Source organism: Metarhizium brunneum, chromosome 1 (assembly GCF_013426205.1).
Source record: "Metarhizium brunneum chromosome 1, complete sequence".
Classification (NCBI taxonomy): domain Eukaryota; kingdom Fungi; phylum Ascomycota; class Sordariomycetes; order Hypocreales; family Clavicipitaceae; genus Metarhizium; species Metarhizium brunneum.
In genome coordinates this window covers 3,685,572-3,705,296 of record NC_089422.1, presented here as the reverse complement: position 1 = coordinate 3,705,296, position 19,725 = coordinate 3,685,572, and the positions used below count along the sequence as shown (strand labels likewise).

General features: G+C 51.9%; 4 protein-coding genes across 4 annotated transcripts; 2 read left to right on the top strand and 2 right to left on the bottom strand.

The window, feature by feature from the left end:
- Positions 1–1,701: 1,701 nt before the first annotated feature.
- Positions 1,702–3,326, top strand: gtaJ (GATA zinc finger domain-containing protein 10; the record flags this gene model as incomplete). Its single annotated transcript, XM_066129706.1, has 4 exons — positions 1,702–1,733; positions 1,799–2,705; positions 2,773–3,087; positions 3,147–3,326. The coding sequence occupies 4 exons, from the start codon at positions 1,702–1,704 to the stop codon at positions 3,324–3,326; spliced, it is 1,434 nt and encodes a 477-aa protein (XP_065986108.1).
- Positions 3,327–11,356: 8,030 nt separating this feature from the next.
- On the bottom strand, positions 11,357–13,892 carry gcs-1 (Glutamate--cysteine ligase; the record flags this gene model as incomplete). The annotated part of the gene is made up of 6 exons (XM_014693910.1): positions 11,357–12,520; positions 12,609–13,317; positions 13,390–13,544; positions 13,608–13,673; positions 13,740–13,812; positions 13,882–13,892. 6 exons carry the CDS (start codon positions 13,890–13,892, stop codon positions 11,357–11,359), a joined length of 2,178 nt encoding a protein of 725 aa, XP_014549396.1.
- A 3,359-nt stretch (positions 13,893–17,251) lies between these two features.
- mug134 (mRNA stability protein) lies at positions 17,252–17,919 on the top strand (the record flags this gene model as incomplete). The annotated part of the gene is made up of 2 exons (XM_014693911.1): positions 17,252–17,287; positions 17,491–17,919. 2 exons carry the CDS (start codon positions 17,252–17,254, stop codon positions 17,917–17,919), a joined length of 465 nt encoding a protein of 154 aa, XP_014549397.1.
- A 692-nt stretch (positions 17,920–18,611) lies between these two features.
- Positions 18,612–19,655, bottom strand: MYG1 (MYG1 exonuclease; the record flags this gene model as incomplete). Its single annotated transcript, XM_014693912.1, has 1 exon — positions 18,612–19,655. The coding sequence occupies one exon, from the start codon at positions 19,653–19,655 to the stop codon at positions 18,612–18,614; it is 1,044 nt and encodes a 347-aa protein (XP_014549398.1).
- Between the last annotated feature and the right edge of the window lie 70 nt (positions 19,656–19,725).

Sequence of the window (19,725 nt, the reverse complement as noted above, 5' to 3'; positions counted from 1 at the left end):
ACCCACGCAATTTGGACAGCAATCTGCCTCCCACCAATGGACCACGATCTGGCTTTTCAACGGACCCCACGAGTGCACGCTATGGTGGTTGTGTGGGAGGCAGCCAGCCAAATCAATTAACCATGCAGCCATCCAATGAAGCAAACACAACCAACCATTTCACCTGTCTGTGTTTAGAGTCGAAGACAGCTCGGGGGGCCTTGACTTTTTGGTGAGCCAAGCACCCTGTGTCGTCTTATTTCTCAGCCATCCGCCACCCACTTTTAGGCTCGACAATCTCGCAAACTGGCAATCTGGATGGATGATCCATTTGCCGCACCCACAGCATCAACTCTCGTCCCACTTGGACCGCCATCAGAAGCCCTCTAGAAGCACGAATCTTTAACCGTCGGCTTATCCCTTGCCCACCGAGCGAGCCACCAGTTAGTTGACCGAGTCTGCCGTCATTGTCACGGCAGGAATAAACAGCATTCTTAGTTAGCGCGGCCGCTGATCCTTACACGCGACGCTCAAAGCTCAGGCGTCCCATGCCGGCATTCCAGTTCCCCGATGGTGATTTAGAGTCAATGGGCCGCGGGGTGCGAAGCTGGCCTTGGGCGTGCCACCGGGCCACCAGCGGTCCAACGAGGGCTGGCTCGATTTTGTAGGCTGGCGTGCGTTTGAAGAGAGCCAGAAGGGCGGCTCATCGATCCTGCACGCCTCTCGAACGGCCATCGTGATCGTTGCGACTCTTGGACTCCTGGCGCTGGGTGGTTCCCCGACTCCATATTTTGACCCCCATGTCGTCAACGGATCGATTGATTCCTACACGCACGCCATCTCCGGGGCCCTGCTGGTGGCCGCACGCCCTCCCAGCCCGGGCTAGTGATGACTCTGGCGCACCTCCACCATCGCCCTCCCACGTTGTATCGCGGCCCCGGCTACCAGGCCAAACTCGCTAGCAGCGCCCCCCAAAGCGCAGAGACAAGCACAATCCAGTGCCGCGGATCTCTCTCATCTGAGGACTCCACTCGGCCCATCTCGTTATTCGACTAGGACCCAGCCAAAAGCCCAAGCCCACCCTACCCTACCGGCGTTGCGTCTTGGCCAGACCCTTGTCGGCTGGCAGTTTGTTGCTCAATGACTCTTTGGCTCCCTGGCTCTGTGGACGTGGACCTCTCCCCTATGTAATATTGTCTGTATGTATGTACTTAGATTGTACGTGTGGACGCAGTATGAAGTCTCTGGGCTCTGGATCAAGCTGAGTGAGGGCTTGCTGCTGAGTTTGGCTGGCTGGGTCGACCCTGTCTGCCCCAGTGCCATCCTGGCCAGCGCCACCACGAGGTAGTGCCCATCGCGTCAGATCTCCTTCAACCTTGCCCCAGTCTAACCCGGGCCTTGGGTGGCTTGCTGGTACTATCGGTACTTTTTATTGTTCTATTGCTATTATTCCCTTTTCTTCTTCCTCTTATCCGTCTGCCTCCTCCTACCCTCATTATTTGAGCAGCCTCATCCCCTCCCACCCTCCGAAGCAGGATAACCTCTGCGACGATTCTGGATTTGGCCGCTGTTCTCCCCGCCGGTCACCGACGTCCCTATCCCGCTCTTGCTCTTGTCCATTTTACCCGACGTCGAGACAAGTGCATTATCCTTGGCTGCAGTCCGATGTGTCTACGGCCATAAATCTTTCGAGATCCTCCTTGGTCCGTTGCCACGCGCGCTATGGAACCAGGTGACTCTGGATCCCGCCCAAGGTGCGTTTTACATACGAGACTGCCTTCGCCCCTCCCTGCAATATTAACATACTTGTCGTCTATAGTGTCCATCCAAATCCTGCCATTATCACGGAACAACACCAGCGACACCATCAGCCCTCTCCTTCCGCCCCGCCAACCTCATATCAATCTCCGCGAGAACACTTGGAAAGGCGGTATCAGGAACAACACGCCATGGCCACGGCCACAGTCCTCGCACCAAGCTCTCACTATCCTCAGTCCTCTTCATACTCCAGCTATCCACAACATCAGACCGGAACAGCGCCGCCGCCACCATCAAACTCTGGCAGCAACATGATATCGAGCGAGCATCGTCGATCTTCTGACGACAAGGAACAGCCTGGTCGACAATCTCTGCCATCTATTTCAGAGGTTATATCTGGGACTAGGCCTGGCCAGTATCCCCCTCCATCCCAGCCGAATTTGCAGCCTGGTTCTGGTCTGCCCTCACCTTTTACACCTGCTCCTCGCTCATATTCGGAACCTGAGAAGCATTCGCCTCGACAGCTGCACACATCGTCAACATATCCTCCCCGACAGGAAAACTTGCCTGCATTCACCGATTCTCCTCGACCTCCGTTTAATGGTCGACACAGCTTGCCACCCGTTTCTGACCGCAGGCAAACTCCTCCTTCAAAGCCAGACTTTCCACAACATCGCCTTGCTGAATCTCAACAACCGTCGGATGCTCATGCTTCAAATGGCGCTTATGGCCACCCACCACCGCCAACCTCGCATCCTTATCCTGCGGGGCATCTTCCCCCCGGCCAAGTCCCTCTGCCTACGTATCCAATTTCACCTAGGCATGCTGTACCGCCGCCTCCTGGCCAATATGATGCTCGTGGACAGTCTGTACGACATGAAGAAGCTGAGTATCCTAGTCGGCCGAGGTTCGAACCCACCCCGACTCGACACTTTGAGCCTTGGAACTACCAGGAAGCCCTTAGCCATGTATGTTTGAACATCACCTGTCCAGTAAAATTTGAATAGACACTAATGAGTTTGGTTTGAAAAATAGACTGGCTCTGCCTCGCGAACCCTGTTATGTTTTGCTGAAGCCTATGGACGAATTGCGCAGGAACAGCACGGTTCTCACCCACTTCCCGAGCGATTACCAACTGAGCGGGAAGTCAACGATATGCTGGGGAATATCGACATAATTAAACGGTGCTTGGAGCAAGTCAGGGATGCCGTTCAAGTATCCATCCAAAACGAGAGGGCTAGAGAAGGCACCAAAATCAAAGGAGCATTCGAGGAGCATCAAGATGTGTCGATGTACGATAACGGAATGAAGTCTCAGTATACCATGACGGAGGTCAAGAAGCGTCGCGGGGTAAGTGACCTATCTCTTCGAACAGTGGTATTTTCATGGTAAACTAATAGCATCTACAGCGGGCTGCACCTCCTGGCCGATGTCATAGCTGCAACAGGATTGATACCCCCGAGTGGAGAAGAGGGCCTGATGGTGCTAGAACCCTATGCAATGCCTGTGGTCTTCATTATGCCAAGCTCGAACGGAAACGACAGCTAGAGGCCCGATCTCTGCGGCCAAAACCCGAGGATAGAAATTAATTGGGCGGCAATTTCGTGAGGGATTATCACATTCTTTTCCCTGGGCGCATTCAATCGCCATGTTGACGGCTTCTACGACAAATGAGAAAGTGTACGGCGACGTCTTAGTTTTACATCTCATCAATGACCAACGTTTTCTTTGGGGTGGTAGGACAAGGGTTCAGGCCTGCCAGTTTGATCTCTGAGCGACAGGATACTGGCGTAGCGCTGATGCCGATGCAGCCCTGTGTCACTATTCTAGGACCGGATGGAATGTGCTTTTTCTTCCGGCCACCAATATTGCTTTTTTTTAAGTCCTTTGTTTGCCACACATTTTGTTTTGTATATAGGTTTTGAAAACCTGGGATACCTCGGGAATTTTTTTGTCGGAGGTGGATAACTGGCATTATTGGCGTTGTTATATTTGGAATATTTTGTTGCAGATTACGACTGTCTCATCGTTTTGATTTGAGCAGCGACGGGGTATGGGCTGGACTCGTTTAGACAAAGACATGTTATACTCACCTAGTAGTAATGCCTGTACAGACAGGCCGGATAGTTGAATGATGAGAGAATAGCTTCAAAAGAGTACATACGGCAAAACACGACTGCAGAGTATCGATTCACTATCTGTCTGACCGGGTCAACTGGTGTAAGACAACCGGCCAACCTCCTATTGGCAATGTGGACACGTTGGAACGTAAATCTGTCTCACAATATGTGCAACATGCCCGGGGAAGATACCCGTCAGATAATTGCCCCAGCTGGCCTAGAGGTCCATTTCTCTTCTTTCGCGTCTTTGCCAGGCCTTGGCATTTGACTGATCCATGCTCTCTGTCCATCACAAGTGTTGCAACTGGACTTTGTTTCCTTTTTCTTCCCTTTTTGGTCAGTGGCTTTGGCCAACCCTCTTGCTATTTTCTCCTTGCCTCATTGTTGTTGGGTAGATGAGATGCGACCAACTAGAGCTGTTTACTAGCAGGGATGTTGGAAGATGAGAAACATACATAAGGTGTTGTTGTTGGTCGGGCTGTCGGGGACATTCGCCACGTCCCTTGTCTCATGTACCAGTATATTACCTTGACCTCGGGAATTTTGCAAAAGGACAGCAATCAGTTAGGAGAATGATAGAGCAGAAAACAGTGCAATCACGCCAGACAAGATGAGGCGTGCCATTTCGGTTAGCCGTACTCCGTATATGAAGAGCGATATTAAACTAAAGCCCAAAGGAGGCGTAGAGAGGTCGTCTTTGTAGAACGGGGGTTTGAGCGCTGCCACTAGTAACTCTAGGTAGTGCTATAATTATACATTCACGGATGAGGAGGCGGACAATCCGTAGCGGATTTAGTATCTGTTCGAACGGTCGAGCGGGTTTCATTGCGGAGCTATTTGTTGCTTGGCACTTTCGTCTTTCTGGGGTAAGGAGAGCGAGCTACTCCGTAGATGAACGGCTTCTAGCACGGAGCCCATGCTCCTTGAGAATTGACTCAGTTTAATGGACCAGGAAGAGTCTGTGCTTTTGAAAAACGTCCGGTGAAGTAGAGATGCAAGATGTGACGAACCGGCACCTTGGAATGGAGGCTACAACGATGCCGCGAGTTTGTAGAACCTGGATCCTGTTCCCTGTAGAGAGGTCTTTTGCGCCTTACGCAGGTTTATGATATGAAAATTGATGGCTGTTAGACAGCACCAGCCATTATCGGATGCGCAACTAGACTTGGGTAAAGACAAGGGGCAAAAGAAAACCAAGTGTATTATTTATGTACAATAAATTGTGTCATTTGATTGCTCAGATGTCGTCCCTGCGGGTCGAGGAGAACGAGAGGGTGGAGGGTTTCCGGGGTGTTTACGCTCAAAGCGATTGGCTTTTTTTTTTCTAAAAAAAATTAAAGAAGGAGCGAGACGAAATAAGAAACACAAGCTAAGCTAGTATTCGCGGTAGATGTCGCATCGTCCTGGGCCAACACATTAGTGTGCGCAGTTTTCCCGCTAGCTCTTCCAGTCATTGGGACATGGCGAGCGGCAAATGGGGAGTTAAGGTCGGTAACGCGCTCGGTACTTCTGTACGAGGTTAGCTGCGTCTGCTTTGTGCTCTTGGACTACGGCGATCAAGGACCCAAAATAGTCAGACAACGGGCATCAGGACGAGGACCAATGAAGCCCTGACTATATCAAATGCCCTCCCTTTGACCGAGATGTGGCTATCCTCGAAATTCAACCCCAAGATTACTCGAGAGTGAGCCCTGGTTTGTTTGCACCCTGAACAGTGGGGGAATGAAAGATTCTAGACACGAAGCCAATGGGCGACGAGCATGTCGTGATTGATGCAACTAACAGACGTTTGCAAAGAGAGACTTGTCACATCTTACGCGACGCATGGCTGGCAGAGTCACAACAGCCCTGATGCGAGGGGCCGCAACAACATGCATTCTGGCTGCACGCCATACGAGCATAGTATAACATGTCGCACATGTTACACCTCTCATCAGCGTTTAGACTTATTCTTCATACATAGTCAAGTCCGACATGAAGGATGCCTTGCGCCGTGACTCTTGAACCATCGGCCGTACCAGACAGGCCGGCATGCCGTCAACCGATGCCTCCCTGGCCGATGGGCTGCGAGAACAGGGATCCACGATTGAGTGCATGTTGGTCGTCGAGAACATGGACTGGTAGTTGACCGAAGCTCCAAAATATCCTGTCATTTTCAGGTACCTTGTGGTGAATAGCGCACGTGGGTGTAGATCTCAATGTTGCTCGGATAAAATGGCCGTGTCATGTCGGTGAGAGATCCCGTGTTCCTTCAATAGAATGGCACGGCTTTGAGCGTCTTTGTAAGCATGTAGGCATGTGGTTATAGTCTCACAAGCCCAGCTTCATGTATGGCATGTCAAACCGCCTTGAGTTTGAAACAACTGTAGAGTTCATTCATGCTGATGTGTGTTCAAAGAGGAATGGCTATTGCAGCTTTGCCATCAAACTCAATTGCCTGAACCGTGTTGGTTTTGAACGCGTGTTAATTAGTGAATGATAATCTACGTCTTGAGAGACATCAAAAATCCGAAGCGAGCGCAGTCAAATCCTGTTTTTGAGACCTCCTCAGTGAGGTATATCAGAAACATGCATGCAAGCAGGCACATCTTGTCTAGTATCGGAGATCTCTTGCCCTGTATGAGTGTCGTACAAGGCCCCTTGAAGGACAAGATCATCATTTGTCCTCAACGATGGTGTCGGTGACACACAGCGAAACCTAAAAAGGGGTTACCCGTCTCGCGTAGCGTCGGTGTTTGGCCAGTTCATTTGGGCATGTCCATGCGCCAGATGGCTCTTTACATCTACTATATGGACATGCGGGAAACCTCGCGCGCTTGGGGTGCTTGAAAGTATATAGTTTCCATTGCTACAGGACTGTTGGTTTTGTACTGTTTCCATGCCGCGGTTTTGGTCAGTGTTATTGTCAGTTGGCCTGGGAATTACTGTCAATTTAAGAACAATAAATTCGACATTCTGGTGTAGAGATTTTATTGGTCGAAAATTGTTAACGAAAATGGCGAGTGCTGCCGCTTTTTAGTCTTGAGACACATTTGATGCGAGAAAAGGATAATTAGCCAGATCTAGGTCTGGAGCCGTGTAATTCGAGGTCTCGGACATGTTTTGGCTCGGGATTCTCACCTCTCCATCTGGTCTCGGGGTTTAGATGTTCGGCTCCGCGCAGGTGAGACGTTGAATTCGAAAATGGCCCGTTGAATCGGTAAAACGTCAAGGATGATGAATGACCTTGCTCCGCCAACCCGTCAGTTGATAGGAATGGGGTGGTCATCCCATCATGCCAAGGAAAGAATAAGAATAAATTCGCAGGCTTGTTCAAAAATTGTACTCGTAGTGTGCTAGATTGCGTAGTTCCGCAGTCCCTCCTTTCTTGTTTTGTGGCTTCTCGTGTCTCAGCCGTGACTGTGAGGAGCGGGAATTCAAACCCTCTACCTACGTAGGTAGGTAGGTAGATAACCATCAACCCTCATGAAGTCCTTTCGTCGGCGATCGAAACGGGACAACCTTCGTTGCCTTTTGAACGGCAGCGAGTAGCCGATGTCCTGCCAAGGGCTTAGACAACTGTCAGGCAGCTTACTTCTTTGCCAAATATCGGCTGGTCTTGTGATACTCATTCCAAACCATGATCGGACTCGAGCGCGTTGCAGGGAATTGAACTGAAGTAGCAAGTCCACATAACATGCAGCATCCTCGTCCATAATGCGTTGATGGCCATATGCAAACCCTGGAGTTATGACATAATTCATCGAATGGTAAGTGCAGAGCGAATGGTGCTGCTGAATCCAGGCATTGCGATTAATAGTAGGCCGATGACAAGACACATACTACTAACTACTAGTACCAGACCCTTTGACCTTTGAAGTAGCGTGGCTTCCAGAGAGTTCTGACAAGGGATCATGGGGTGTGCGTGTTTCGGCGACGGTGTGTTTGGACGGAATACGCACATGGGAAGTGAGATCGACTCAGACAATGGCTGGATGCGACGGACTTGTCTTATACCGGCAGTACGGAAGACCTCCGGAAGGACTCATGAGATTATCTAAATTCCAACGCCTCTGTGACGAAAATGCCGTGCCGCGTGCAGGAGAAGAGGGGAAGAGAGGGAGGGGTTTTGACTACCCCGGTACGTACGGAGTACCTTCCGCCTTGTTGCTTTGCTTGGACAGGATGTGTAGATGAGGGGGGGACCAGACGGTAGAGAGGGAAAGAAGGGGATGGCTGCCGCTTCCTTGTCAAGGTTCCGTGTTTCATACTCAAGAGCTGACAGGAACTCGAGCACATGGTTTTATGTGGACTGCATCAACTTCAACTTGGCCCTTGGAATTGAGGCCTTCCGTGCAAGATCGTGGACATCTACGGTTCAGACGGGAGTGACGTCGTCCACTTGGTGCTATCCCGAAACACTTCATTATTACCCACCGTTCGCTTCATAGCAAGACGATGTCGGTTGACCTACTAAAAGTTCCTCCCCAGGCCGGTAAGTAGCCGAGGACGGAGTACGGAGTATGGAGCACAGAATACCCAGCCAGCTAACAGTGAAGTGTGTTCGACTAGGTGCACATGCGTCCGGTGTGATTCGCGTTCATTATCGCTGCTGAAGCCAACATGCACAAAATACATAGCTTACTTACCAAGTACTAGCACGCACAAGGGTCCTAAGGACCGAGGTTCACTTTCCGTCCTAATGTAGTTTAGCGGCGTCTCTCTCGATCGTGGATCAGATCTCCCTCTCACATCGAACACACAGCCGAACACACAGCCACCCTGGGCCGATCCTAGTTATGGAGAAAGAACGAAACGGGGTGGAGGGGTGTGAGGGCGTGGCTGCAGAATTTTTCAGCTCGTCAGACCATTTTCGTGTGATACCTGATGGATGGATGGCTTCGTACTCTGGGCGAGGGAGTATCAGTCAAAGCGTTCGACGACTGACCGACACTCTCTGGCCCGCCTCGTACAAAAGGTGTTGCCAGATAACTATACATACGTGGTTGTATCGTGGGATGACGGGACAAATGTTTAACAAACCATGGATAAGGCCAGCCGGGCAGCATATGTATGTGTAGGTAAGCAATCTCTCAGCCGTGGACTTGGCTGAGGAGAGTACCAAGCCATTGAGTCCGTGCGGAGAGAACAAGAATCTGGCATCTTTGGTCCGTAGGCTGACTACGGAGTAGGAATTGTGGATTGGTTTTCCCCGGCTTGCATATCAACACCGAGTGGTCCGGGGGACGAGCAAAATAGCCGGATCTCAATGGCAGGGGCCGCGCAAAAGCAAAGTAGCTCTTTGTGGAGCGAAAGGGTCGGCTTTCGAGGTCCCCTCTTGCCGCTCATATGTCTTACACAACCCTTATTTTGCCTCTCAAGCGCATGTCTGCCCGAGTCACCACCCGTGGAATCAATCAACACCAAACTCAAAGCCGGGTGCGCAATGATTGGGCATCTAGGCTCAGGTCAGCCTACATGCGCCATGGGGCGAACTACATACATACATGTGTCTTCTGTCTGTCCTACACACCCAAACACCCCAGCCAACATGAACGGTTGTAGAGAGACAGAGAGAAGCACAGCCCACATGTCCACCTAGGCAGGGGCATCTCAGACGGCAAGTACTAGTAAGTGGACTACCCATTTTGGCAATTGCAAGCGATACTAAGATATGTACGGAGTAAATAATAGTCGAAAAGGGCCCGTTCCGTGAGGAGAGCTCATGTGGCGTTGAATTGCTCCCTGAATAAGAGGGCTGTTCTAAAGGCCATGAGCGGCTTGCAGATCTAGTCAATATTGGACAGACCGTCGCAATGCAGCTCTCCATTCCGCTTTGTAGAGCATAATTGAACTCGAGGCAGCGCTTTATGAGCCGGGCAAATTACCCCGTTAATAAGCGGTTCCGTCGCCGTCGGTGTCAATTTATGCCGGTCTTCAAAAATACACTGCATACTCCGTACTTGCTGCCTCATAGACTACGCCAAGCCTTGAGTCCTCCAACGCGAATATAACCAAAGATACGATCCCTCGACTTTGCCGGCAGTGTTGGCAAGCCTTTCCCCTATGAAAAACACCACAGTACCATGTGATTCCATAATCGACATCTGCACGCCTAGATATGTACCAGGCATCAGTAACCCTTGTCGAGATGATCCCTTTCGTCCACTACGTTTGGTGGCTTCGATGGGCAACTCGGTCAAGATTTGGATAATTTTGAAAGATGTCGTTCAATATTAATGACGTGGTTCTGGCAAATAGCTGGCGCACCCGAACCTGATCCGTCTACAGATATACCGGTAGCACATACCCAGCCAGGTATGGGAAAAGCTGCGTCCTGCAGAGAGTCGTAAATTTGAACTTGGTAGCACTAGGGGCTATTTCCCTGGCTCTTTATAGAGATCGAAATCGACCATGTCTAGCACATGTTATAACCGGCATGGTCTCCTCGTGACGACCCTCGGGGAGGACAGTTTCCCCCCGAAGCTGTCCAAACAACTACCCTGTCATTGTGCTCTTGAGCTGGCGTATTGCCAGTTGGTAGGGCAAGTTGCTACAGGGCCAGAGGTATACAATGCACCGCTTGAGCATCTTGCTTTGGCTCCGCGGTCCGTAACACCTGCTGCAATCAACGACTGCGATGAACATGCGGGTTTCCTACGGCCCCGACTACCAGCCATTGGGGGCATGCCACATAATGAAATTGTATTCATCGAGACTGGAAGCCAACTGCCACCGACTTCTCGGGGAGAATGTCATTCTTCGGGTTGAAGCTTCTTGTTGACGTCCCTTTGGATCAGACGCTATCAAAGAAGTCGAATTCGCTAAAGCACGGTAATTGTAGGAGCTCTAGTGTAGATGCCACAGTGCTTCTAAGATGCAGTCACTACAATGCGGGCACTGGGATCGCGGTGGCCTTGGTTCGATGCGCTCTGCGTCATCCATGACAGCCCAAGAGATTGGGAAAGAGTAGTTGCTCTCATGCTAGGCAAATACACAGGCTTGTTTCTTGTAGTGCCTGCTGCGAGTACCGCTTCGTATCGGTGCAGTTTTCCCACGTCTCATCTCTTTGCAGTCTGTTGATGTCGACTTCCAAACTGGCAAATCGGAAAACCCTTGGTTCACAAGGCGTAGTAGGTGCCGTCTTGTGAACGCTTGAGGCTAATCTTGGAAGGGCAGATCTGTATCACTTGGCATGGGGAAAGCTTTCCCCATCACCACAGACTTGGGAGAGGATGCCGATAGGTATTGCTGGAGAAAAGTAGTATAATGGCACGACTTCAAGCAGATATCAGCATTACTACTATCGATTGTCATTAGAAATCACTGGTCATGTTTATGTTTGGTGGAATATCATCTTAGTCTGTGACTGGGCAGGTCAACTGCTGGACATCTGTGCAATATATATACGGTGCATTAAATCAGTTATATAAAGCTAAATATATCAGGTCACCGCCAATCATGTCCCATTATCATCCTACTACGTGGAAAGAGAGGGGGCAAAGAGGGGGTTTAGCGCGCTATTCTCTCCCAGGGGCTTCATTCTCTCCATCTATCCACTCGCTTTTCCTCTTCCGCGACCCGTTCCCAAGTTCATTCTCTTTCACGGCAGCCCATTGAGCAACCAAGTCACCATTACCATCCTCTCCATTCGTCATAGGGTCCTGGCCGCAGCCGCCTCTGAAACGACCTAAAAGCCTCGGGAGGCCGTGAATCCCAAGACCCGCAAAGTTCTTGCCGGCGCTCTCACGCTCGCCTATGGCGATGACGGCGCCGATGAGATCGTGGGTAATGGCATCGTCAATGACACTGTCGTGCTTGTAGCGCGGGTGGGCGGCGACAAAGTTCCGTATCCAGCGGGCTGTAGTGTCGAGTTCGCCGCTGGCTCGTTTGCTAATGAGCGACAGGTAAGTTGCCAGCTGGCAACGGGTTTCGACGTCGACGTTGACGCTGTCAAGGTAGCTTTCGACGATAGGGATCAGGCCCGGAAAGCCACCGTCAGCAGAGCCATTAATGATTTCATCAATGGACATTTCCGCGTATTCATCGTCAACGGGCAGGCCTGGCGAGCCGCTGCGGCTGGGCATGGCGGACCCGGGCCGGCTTTCCTCGCCAAAGGCCGTGTTGGCGCGGGACGGACGCAGGGGAAAGAGGTTTCTGCGGAAGTAGAACCTCTCTTTTAGGACGGCGTCGACGCCGTGGGCGCGCTCCATGTTCTCATCCACTTTCTTGATGGGAATGTAGAAGTTCAGGTCGAAGGAGAGCATGGCGCGCGTGACGAGCACCATGAAGACGGAGAAGGCAGCGTTTTCGAAATCAGTGACTTGGATCTCCATGGGGCGGAACTCGACGCGCCAGCCAATGTTGTTTTCGGCTGGCGGTGGCTTGAATCGCATATGTTGCCAGTTGGTGGACTGGATGTTCTCAAAGTGGTCCGTCTTGTTGAGATCGAGCTCCTGCAAGTCCTCCTCGAAGACGACGATTGGATCTCGAATGAACAGGTGCGCAAAGTGGGTGGCGAGGAGGTCATCCATTCCTCCTTCCATGAGCTTGGCCTTGATCTTAGGGTCAATTACCAGGTCCGGGTCCATGTATTCTGGACGGAGCCTGGGGTCTGTAGAGATGTAAGTCGAATTGGATGCATAGCGCGATTTGGGTATTCTCCACCGGTCATTCTGGAGTGGCTGCATGCAAAATGTTAGCCCGATTGATTATTATACTGGAAATATCGGTCGCCATCTGTACGTGAGCGGCCGGTGCTGTATTGCATACCTTTTCTCCTAATTCCTCGGGTGTTCTACAGTCAACTGCGCGGCTGATTTGGTTCCACCGGACATCTGTATTGGCCAAAAACCCCTTGTATATTGGTGTAGCAGCAGTCAAAGCCAGCATGATTGGTCCCAGTGGACTGAGCTGGTCGTACATTTGTCTGCCTTCGGTGATGTTCTTTGCTTGGAAAGTGATCTGGAGACAACAACTACCCATACCAAATGCCATGGCGTCCATGTGGATGAAGTCATCGGGAGCGGCACCATTTCGCACATCGTCATCCTCAGGCCAGTTGTGAAGATCGTAGTTGGCAGTCGGGTCCTTCCAAGGCGTCGGGGTGTTCTTGTCGTGGAATACGGGTACATTCACCTGCACCTTGCGACCACGACGCCATCTGATATTGGCAGCCAGGGTAGGGAATCGAATATGAGGATTAGCAATTTCGTCGGGAACAAACTGGGACCGAAGTTTTGATCCAGACGGCGGATAATAGGGGTCCGTGAATTGTCCGGGAACACCTATTTGCGGGAAAGTCGTCAAAGTAATGGGGTGCTCCTTGGACAACATGTGCTCTTTGGCGATCTTGCGACGGAGCTTCATATCAGGCTCGACATCAAGCAGTTCCTTAAAGCCAATACCCCATGGTTTTCCCGGCGTGGCTTCAAGCATGAACCGACCAAACTCCGGGTGGAAGACGGGGAGTGGATGGGATCTGTACGAAAAAAAAAACAATCAAGTGTCAACTACGATATCGCGACACATGCCAAGTGCGGTGTATACTCACTTGGGCTTTTCCACGGGACCATCCAGCAAAGCCGGGACGCAGCCTTCCTTGGCAAGTTCCTTATCGGCAGCCAGTGCCTCCAGAATCTGGGCCTGTCTGAGAGATAGAAGCACCTTTTCTTCCTCCTTGCTGTACGTGACGACCAGATACTCGACCTTGAAGAGGGTTAGCTTTGGGAAGCGAAAGGGTGGTGTGGCGTGCTATTTGGACAATCTCACCTCATCCCCCCATAGCATGGCATCTCTCTCCTTTCCTTTGGCCTTGTTCCATATCTCGAGAAGTTGCTGGCCGAAAATGTCAGCGCAAAGGGCGACGCTATACGGGAGGATACGACCAGGACGGCAACAAACCTTGATCCCCCATTCTCTAACCTGGTCGGCTCGCTTCTTTGCCTCGGGCCATTCCAGCGCAGTCCCAAGGGCTCTGTTATTCCCGTGTTAGTGCGGCCAATGCTGCAATGCCACCTTGCCGAGTTTCCGATTGGAGACTTACAGAAGACCCATGCTGTATGTTCAGATGAGATGGCGAGGGCCTTTGCGCCGATGTTGAAGAAAGATGCGGGTGATGGTGGGGTGACGTTGATCTGAGCGCGATGTGTGCTCCGGAATACGTCGCCTCGTGATATGCATGGGCTCCTTGGCTGTGACAATGCGATATGGTCGAAAGGACGGCTCTCCGAGAGTCTCTAGTTATGTCTGCGCAATGAGGCCCTGACGATTCCCAGGGCTTGAAAAGAGGAAGCGCTAGAATGAGATTCTCACTTTGTCCCCGCAAAATTGAGTGTCCCACCCCAAATCACCTCGGCCCTTGTATCATGGGAACGAACTCTGATCTCGTCCGCCGGTCTCGACGATCTCACTCCAGCAAGGGCCGCGCCGTTGAGATTCAATTGCGATGGTCAACGTCTGAAGCCCTGAGCGACGAGCCGGGACGGATAGAAAAAAAAAACTCTAATAATGTCTCTCGAGGCACCACCCGGCTTCGCACAGAACTTGGACATCGAAGTGGAGCTCCGTACGTACGTAGTCTGCAATCCACCGTCGCAATGGAAGAATTGGCAGATGCTTAGAAATCCAAATGGCAAAGAGTGGTTTGCCCAAACCAGGCCACCGTAACTGGCTATTTATGTAGTAAAAAATATTGGAATCGCTTATGGGCACAGGGTCACAGGGATAGCCTGAGAGGACGAGAGGGGAATAGTTTTAATAAGTCAGGCACGCGAGACTGGGGGTTGCGATTTTCGCAAATGCCAAAATGACGGTGCAAGACGTTCAAGGTTTCCTGCATCAACGTCATGCCAACAACAATCGGCAGCAAACAAATAGCTGCAGACTGGAGCAGGCAGGCAAAAGCACAAAAAAGCACGTCATGTACGACGGGCTTTCATCTTTTATGACCGGCCTGGTCAACTTGCCACGGCCCGTTGCATCGTGCGAGTTGCTTTTCATTCGAATTTGATGAAAAGGCCATGACTAACATTTATTATTGTGGCCTCGATTCTGTCATGAGCCGTGGTAACTATTGACTTTGACTGCGCATCCATCATCCTTGGCCGACCACCCGACAGACCGATGTCGCAATTGCATGCACTTCGTGGTGTCGCGTGCTGCCATGTCGTGATTGACGGCCAGACATTAGTGTGCCGGAGTCCAGTGAACCATGCAACGCCACATTGCGCGAGGACCTTTTCTTACCTGTTTCTATGCAGCACAAATGATAGCCTCTTCTTGTGCTTCTGCATAAGTCCCTGGCGTGCTCAGAATGCCGTCGACACACTGGTTCGGCTGGTGGCCTTGACAGAACCACCGAAGGGCGCCGATAGTTGATAGTTGATGTCGACAGCCAGAACCCCGTAAACACTAGGTCCTCCTCGTCCTTGAGCGATTGCACTAGTACTAGTTCATTGATAGGATAGAGATCGGAGCTGGACACCAGAATCCACCAGATCTTTACAGTAGCAAAGCCTCGAGCCTTTTGTTTGGGCGCCGCCTGCTTTGCTGGATCACACACATCCCGTAAATTCGTGGGGAAGTGTCAAGCTGATCGACGGATGGCGAACCGGCAAATGAAGCTGTTCCATTATTGGTATGAACCCTGTCCGACCATAAGCAGCTGGGCTGACTGTAGCGCAACTCGTCACTGTACGCCATACAATGCGTACGGAGTACTTCCGAAGCCATGTTGCAATCCATCCAATACGGAGTTGTATACTCCGTAAACGGAATGAAAACCGGTTGGCATAGTTGGCTATGGCGAAGTACAACGCACCGCACAACACCAATTCTCGGACACTGCAAGATATTAGCTTGTGCGTCAATTATCTAGCATGTACCAAGGTGAATATTTCCCGCTGCCTAGGCTCGAATGCCGGTTGATACATTGAAACGCTTCCCTCGGGTACTCATCCACGTCACTGGATGGTGGGACTGATTCTTACTTAGATCCCATGTGCCTACCCCACATGCGAAATTGAGCAGATACAGAGATAAGAATGATGAATGTATGGATCGATGATAGTGGTGGACAGGTGACAGGTGGAAGAGAAGCTTGAAGGAGGTGGTATAAGCTGGCGGTGGTGACTTTCGCTAACAGGGAGCCTCGCATTTTGCATTGCGTTGTTTTGACTGCGTGACATTCTCATGCCGGCTTGTGGTGAAGAACTGGTACGAGAGCGAATGCTAGTATGTAGCATCACTTACGTATGCGTTGCATGATTGCCCGCCCATTAGGCTGCCCAGTACTGTGTCCATGGCATAAGCATTGATTGTCTCGTATTAGCGTCTCGTACCTGGACAGTTTCCTGCCCGCTGTCAAGTCCCCGTCATGCAATATGATCAAGGTACGAACGAAATATTGGAGACAGTATTTGTACATACCCCGATGCAGACTGCGGCCATGCTTCGAGTGTTGCAAATGAAGCAGCTTACCGGCCCAAGGCCCTCAAGATTCGGTCAAGAACATGACTCCATGTGCACCTCCTTCCTGACGGCTAAAAGCATCGTAGTGTCTGCAAGTGCGCGATGGCGTGGTCGCCTGAGAGTGGGAGGGCCAAACCTTGGTGATTTGGAACGGGAGTATCTGAGGTTCAATGTTTGGCTTGGGTGGCTTGATGTGTGCAGTTGCTCTGATGCTATGCTGCTCTGTGTTCAAGTTGCCTGGCTCGATGTGAGGTGGGGACCTCCATGTCCAATGCTCTTTCCTCTGTGTACTCCGTAGTGGTGCGGTCCTTGCTCCGGAGCGGATACTAGGGTACCTAGATGTATGTATGGACTTTAGGCACCAGAAGTAGTCTGGTCTGGTGCCATGACGGCATAGCCTGCTGCCCGTCCCCTAAACTCTACTGAGTGACTGATGCAATGGAGCTGCTGACCACCCCGCTGCCACTGTCACTCTGCCTGCTACACCCACTAGTCGACTCCAGTCGTGCCTTCCCTTCCCTGGCCAAGGTGAGAGTTGAGTGCTCCATGCCAACCAAGTTCTGCCCAACCACACATCCGCTTGACCATGTTGTACGTCTCGCCGGCGAATCATGTTCGACTAGACCACTAGGTAGACTAACAGACCACCAAACCGTCTCCTCTCTCGGCACATCACCGACCCTCCATCCCGAGAAATTCTTTTGAAAAGAACACCTTAAATCAAGCACTTCCAGTTGAACTTTTCGATACTCTATCCTGGTATCTCTTCGAGCTCCTGCGACTGCTGTTTCTGCGGCTCGGTAGCATTCAAAAAGCGTTGCCTGCTGCCACAACACACTTGACTCGACAACAATCTTGACGGACACGGCTGGCCGCACGGTTTCGTCGCACCTACAATACGAGCTCGAGAAGAATATTCTACGAGATAAACACCATTTATCACCATGAACCCTCATCAGAAGAACAAAGTCGACGTCAAGGTAAGCATCAGTCGAGCCATCCCACAATTGTCATGCCACTCTTGACCGACGCTGCCATGTTTCATCGTCACCCCGCTCTCCTGCGCAACGGGATGCTTTTCCCAAGTCACACAGGACGTCATGGCTTGCAGAAGGCCTTGGGCCTGCCCTGCGAGCCCCTCTGTATACTTGGAGTCAACTGCTAACGGATAATTTAACTCAAGTCGCTCTCTCCTGAGGAACAGCGCCTCTTCCGGCTCTACGGCAAACTCCCCTCCCGATCTGACCACTTCGCGAAGCACCTCAAGGACCGCAAATACTTCGACTCTGGCGACTACGCCATGTCCAAGGCTGGCAAAGGCGATGGCGTTGATGCCGGTGCGGTTGGCTCTCAACACCCCGTCCCCGAAAACATCCCCCACCTTTCGTCACCCATCAACAATGGAGCGAGCATTCCAAAGCACGGTCACCATGGTTCCATCGCCGGCATCCAAGCGGGCAGCCCAGTCAAGGAGAGCAGCTTCCTGCATCGTGAGACCAGTGCAGAAGACGCCTCCACAGGGGATGATTCAATCCCTTCCAACAATAAAGAGAACGTATCCCTTACCTCTGCGCCGCTGCAGTCCAACGAGGGTATTCCGATTCGCCGATAGCTCATGAATGAGAGATAGTTATACCACTTACGAAAATAGCATGAGGGGGAGGTGTACGTAACATGAAGCTGTTATACTTTTACGCAGTGCTACGTCCGAGACGACACGACTAGCCTTTGCTTTTTTTTTTTTTTTCCTTTTCTTTCCATTTTGTCCATTACTAGCTATCTTACTGTTGTTGCGCACACAGGTTTGGCAAAGTTGGCGTTGGGTTATGGCACTGGTGCTAACCGCCGGATTTCGCTTCTATTCATGAGGATATCAAGAGAGAGAAAAGTTGAAAACCCCGACCACTGAATTGCTCCGTTTTGCCTGCCTTGACTATATGGAAGTGTTCGAATATCTGCCAAACCGTTTCATGTGTATGCTGTCTGTTGTTGCGTTGCAAGGGCTATACTTTGTTTGTCACAGAGGAAACTTCAATGGGCTGGGATAAAATTGCTTGGATGTACGCCGGGGCGGGTGCTCGAACTCCGGTATCAGGCATGACCTGTATTTCTCGGTCTGGGCGGATGTCGAGATTAAGGTTATCGGCACACAGCGCAGTCATTCACTTTTGCACTTGGGCTCTATCTGGTCGCAAGTATGTATGTGTTATTACGAGTTTATGAACCAGATGTCGGTCGAATTACGAATGCTGCATGTGCATGTATGATGATCGAGGATGCGTGTTTTTTTTTCGAGGCGAAATTCTACGCCAGAGCCTTGACAGCCATCTTCTTGACACCCTCAAATGTCTTGTTGCCGCCAATGAAGCCGGCCGCGTGGACAAATACACAACCCTCAATACCTGAAATACCGTCCAGCTCCTGGTCGCGGAAGCCTCTCCACGCCTCGGGCAGGGGCTTACGGCTCACAAAACTATCCTTTGACTCGGGCACACACTGGATCCTCCACTTGGCGCCCGGCGCAGTCGACTCCGGGTACAAGACGTACAGAACCGTGGGCTTGCCATCCTCCAAGGTGTACAGGTGGTCCTTCCACGGCACGCTCTGCCCCTCGAAGACGAGCACTCTCCCCTCGGGATCGAACTCGGACCTCTTGTCGAAGGCTTTCTGGACGACGGAGCGAGCCGGCAGCCAGGCCGTGGCGTAGTAGTCCAGGTCGCGCTCAAACTCCTCCCCGATGCGCAGGCTCGCCTTGTAGAACCTGGCGTCCTCGGCCTCCTGCGCCTCGTCGGGGTCGCTGGGCCTCTCGTCGTTCCAGTTGGGGTTCAGGCGGCCGACGACGGCGCCCAGGGTGAAGCCGCCCTCGCTGTAGCGCTTCTCGAGCCCCGCGGCGGAGATGCCGGCCGGGTCGTAGACGCTGATGCCGTTGTCGTGGGCGTCGAGGGCCTCGACGAAGCTCTCGTACAGCTTGTCGTGCAGCAGGTCGACCTCGGGGGCGTCCTGGGGCACGCCGGCGCCGAGCTTCTGGGCGATGATGGCCTTGCCGAAGTGCTTGAAGACGAGGCCCGCGCTGGAGAGCTTGGTGCGGCGGCCGGGGAAGGTGGTGGTGAAGCCGCGCTGGTGGTGGTCGTAGCGGTTGCGCTGGGCGTCGTACTCGCCGCCGACGTCGACGACGGTGTGGCAGGCTGCGAGGAGGTCTGGGTCGCGCGTGCGGATGAGCGGCGAGTCGTGGTAGGTTGGGAGCATGCGCAGCATGTGCACTGCCAGCGCTTCGTCGGCGTGGAAGTGTCCGTTGTGGGTGCCGATCTTGGGGCCGGTCTTGAGGCGTTTGGGGGCGGACTCGGTCATGGTTGTGACGAGGCGACGGAACATAAACTTGTCGTTGGTGATCTTTTGGTTTTTTTCTTTCTTTTTTTCC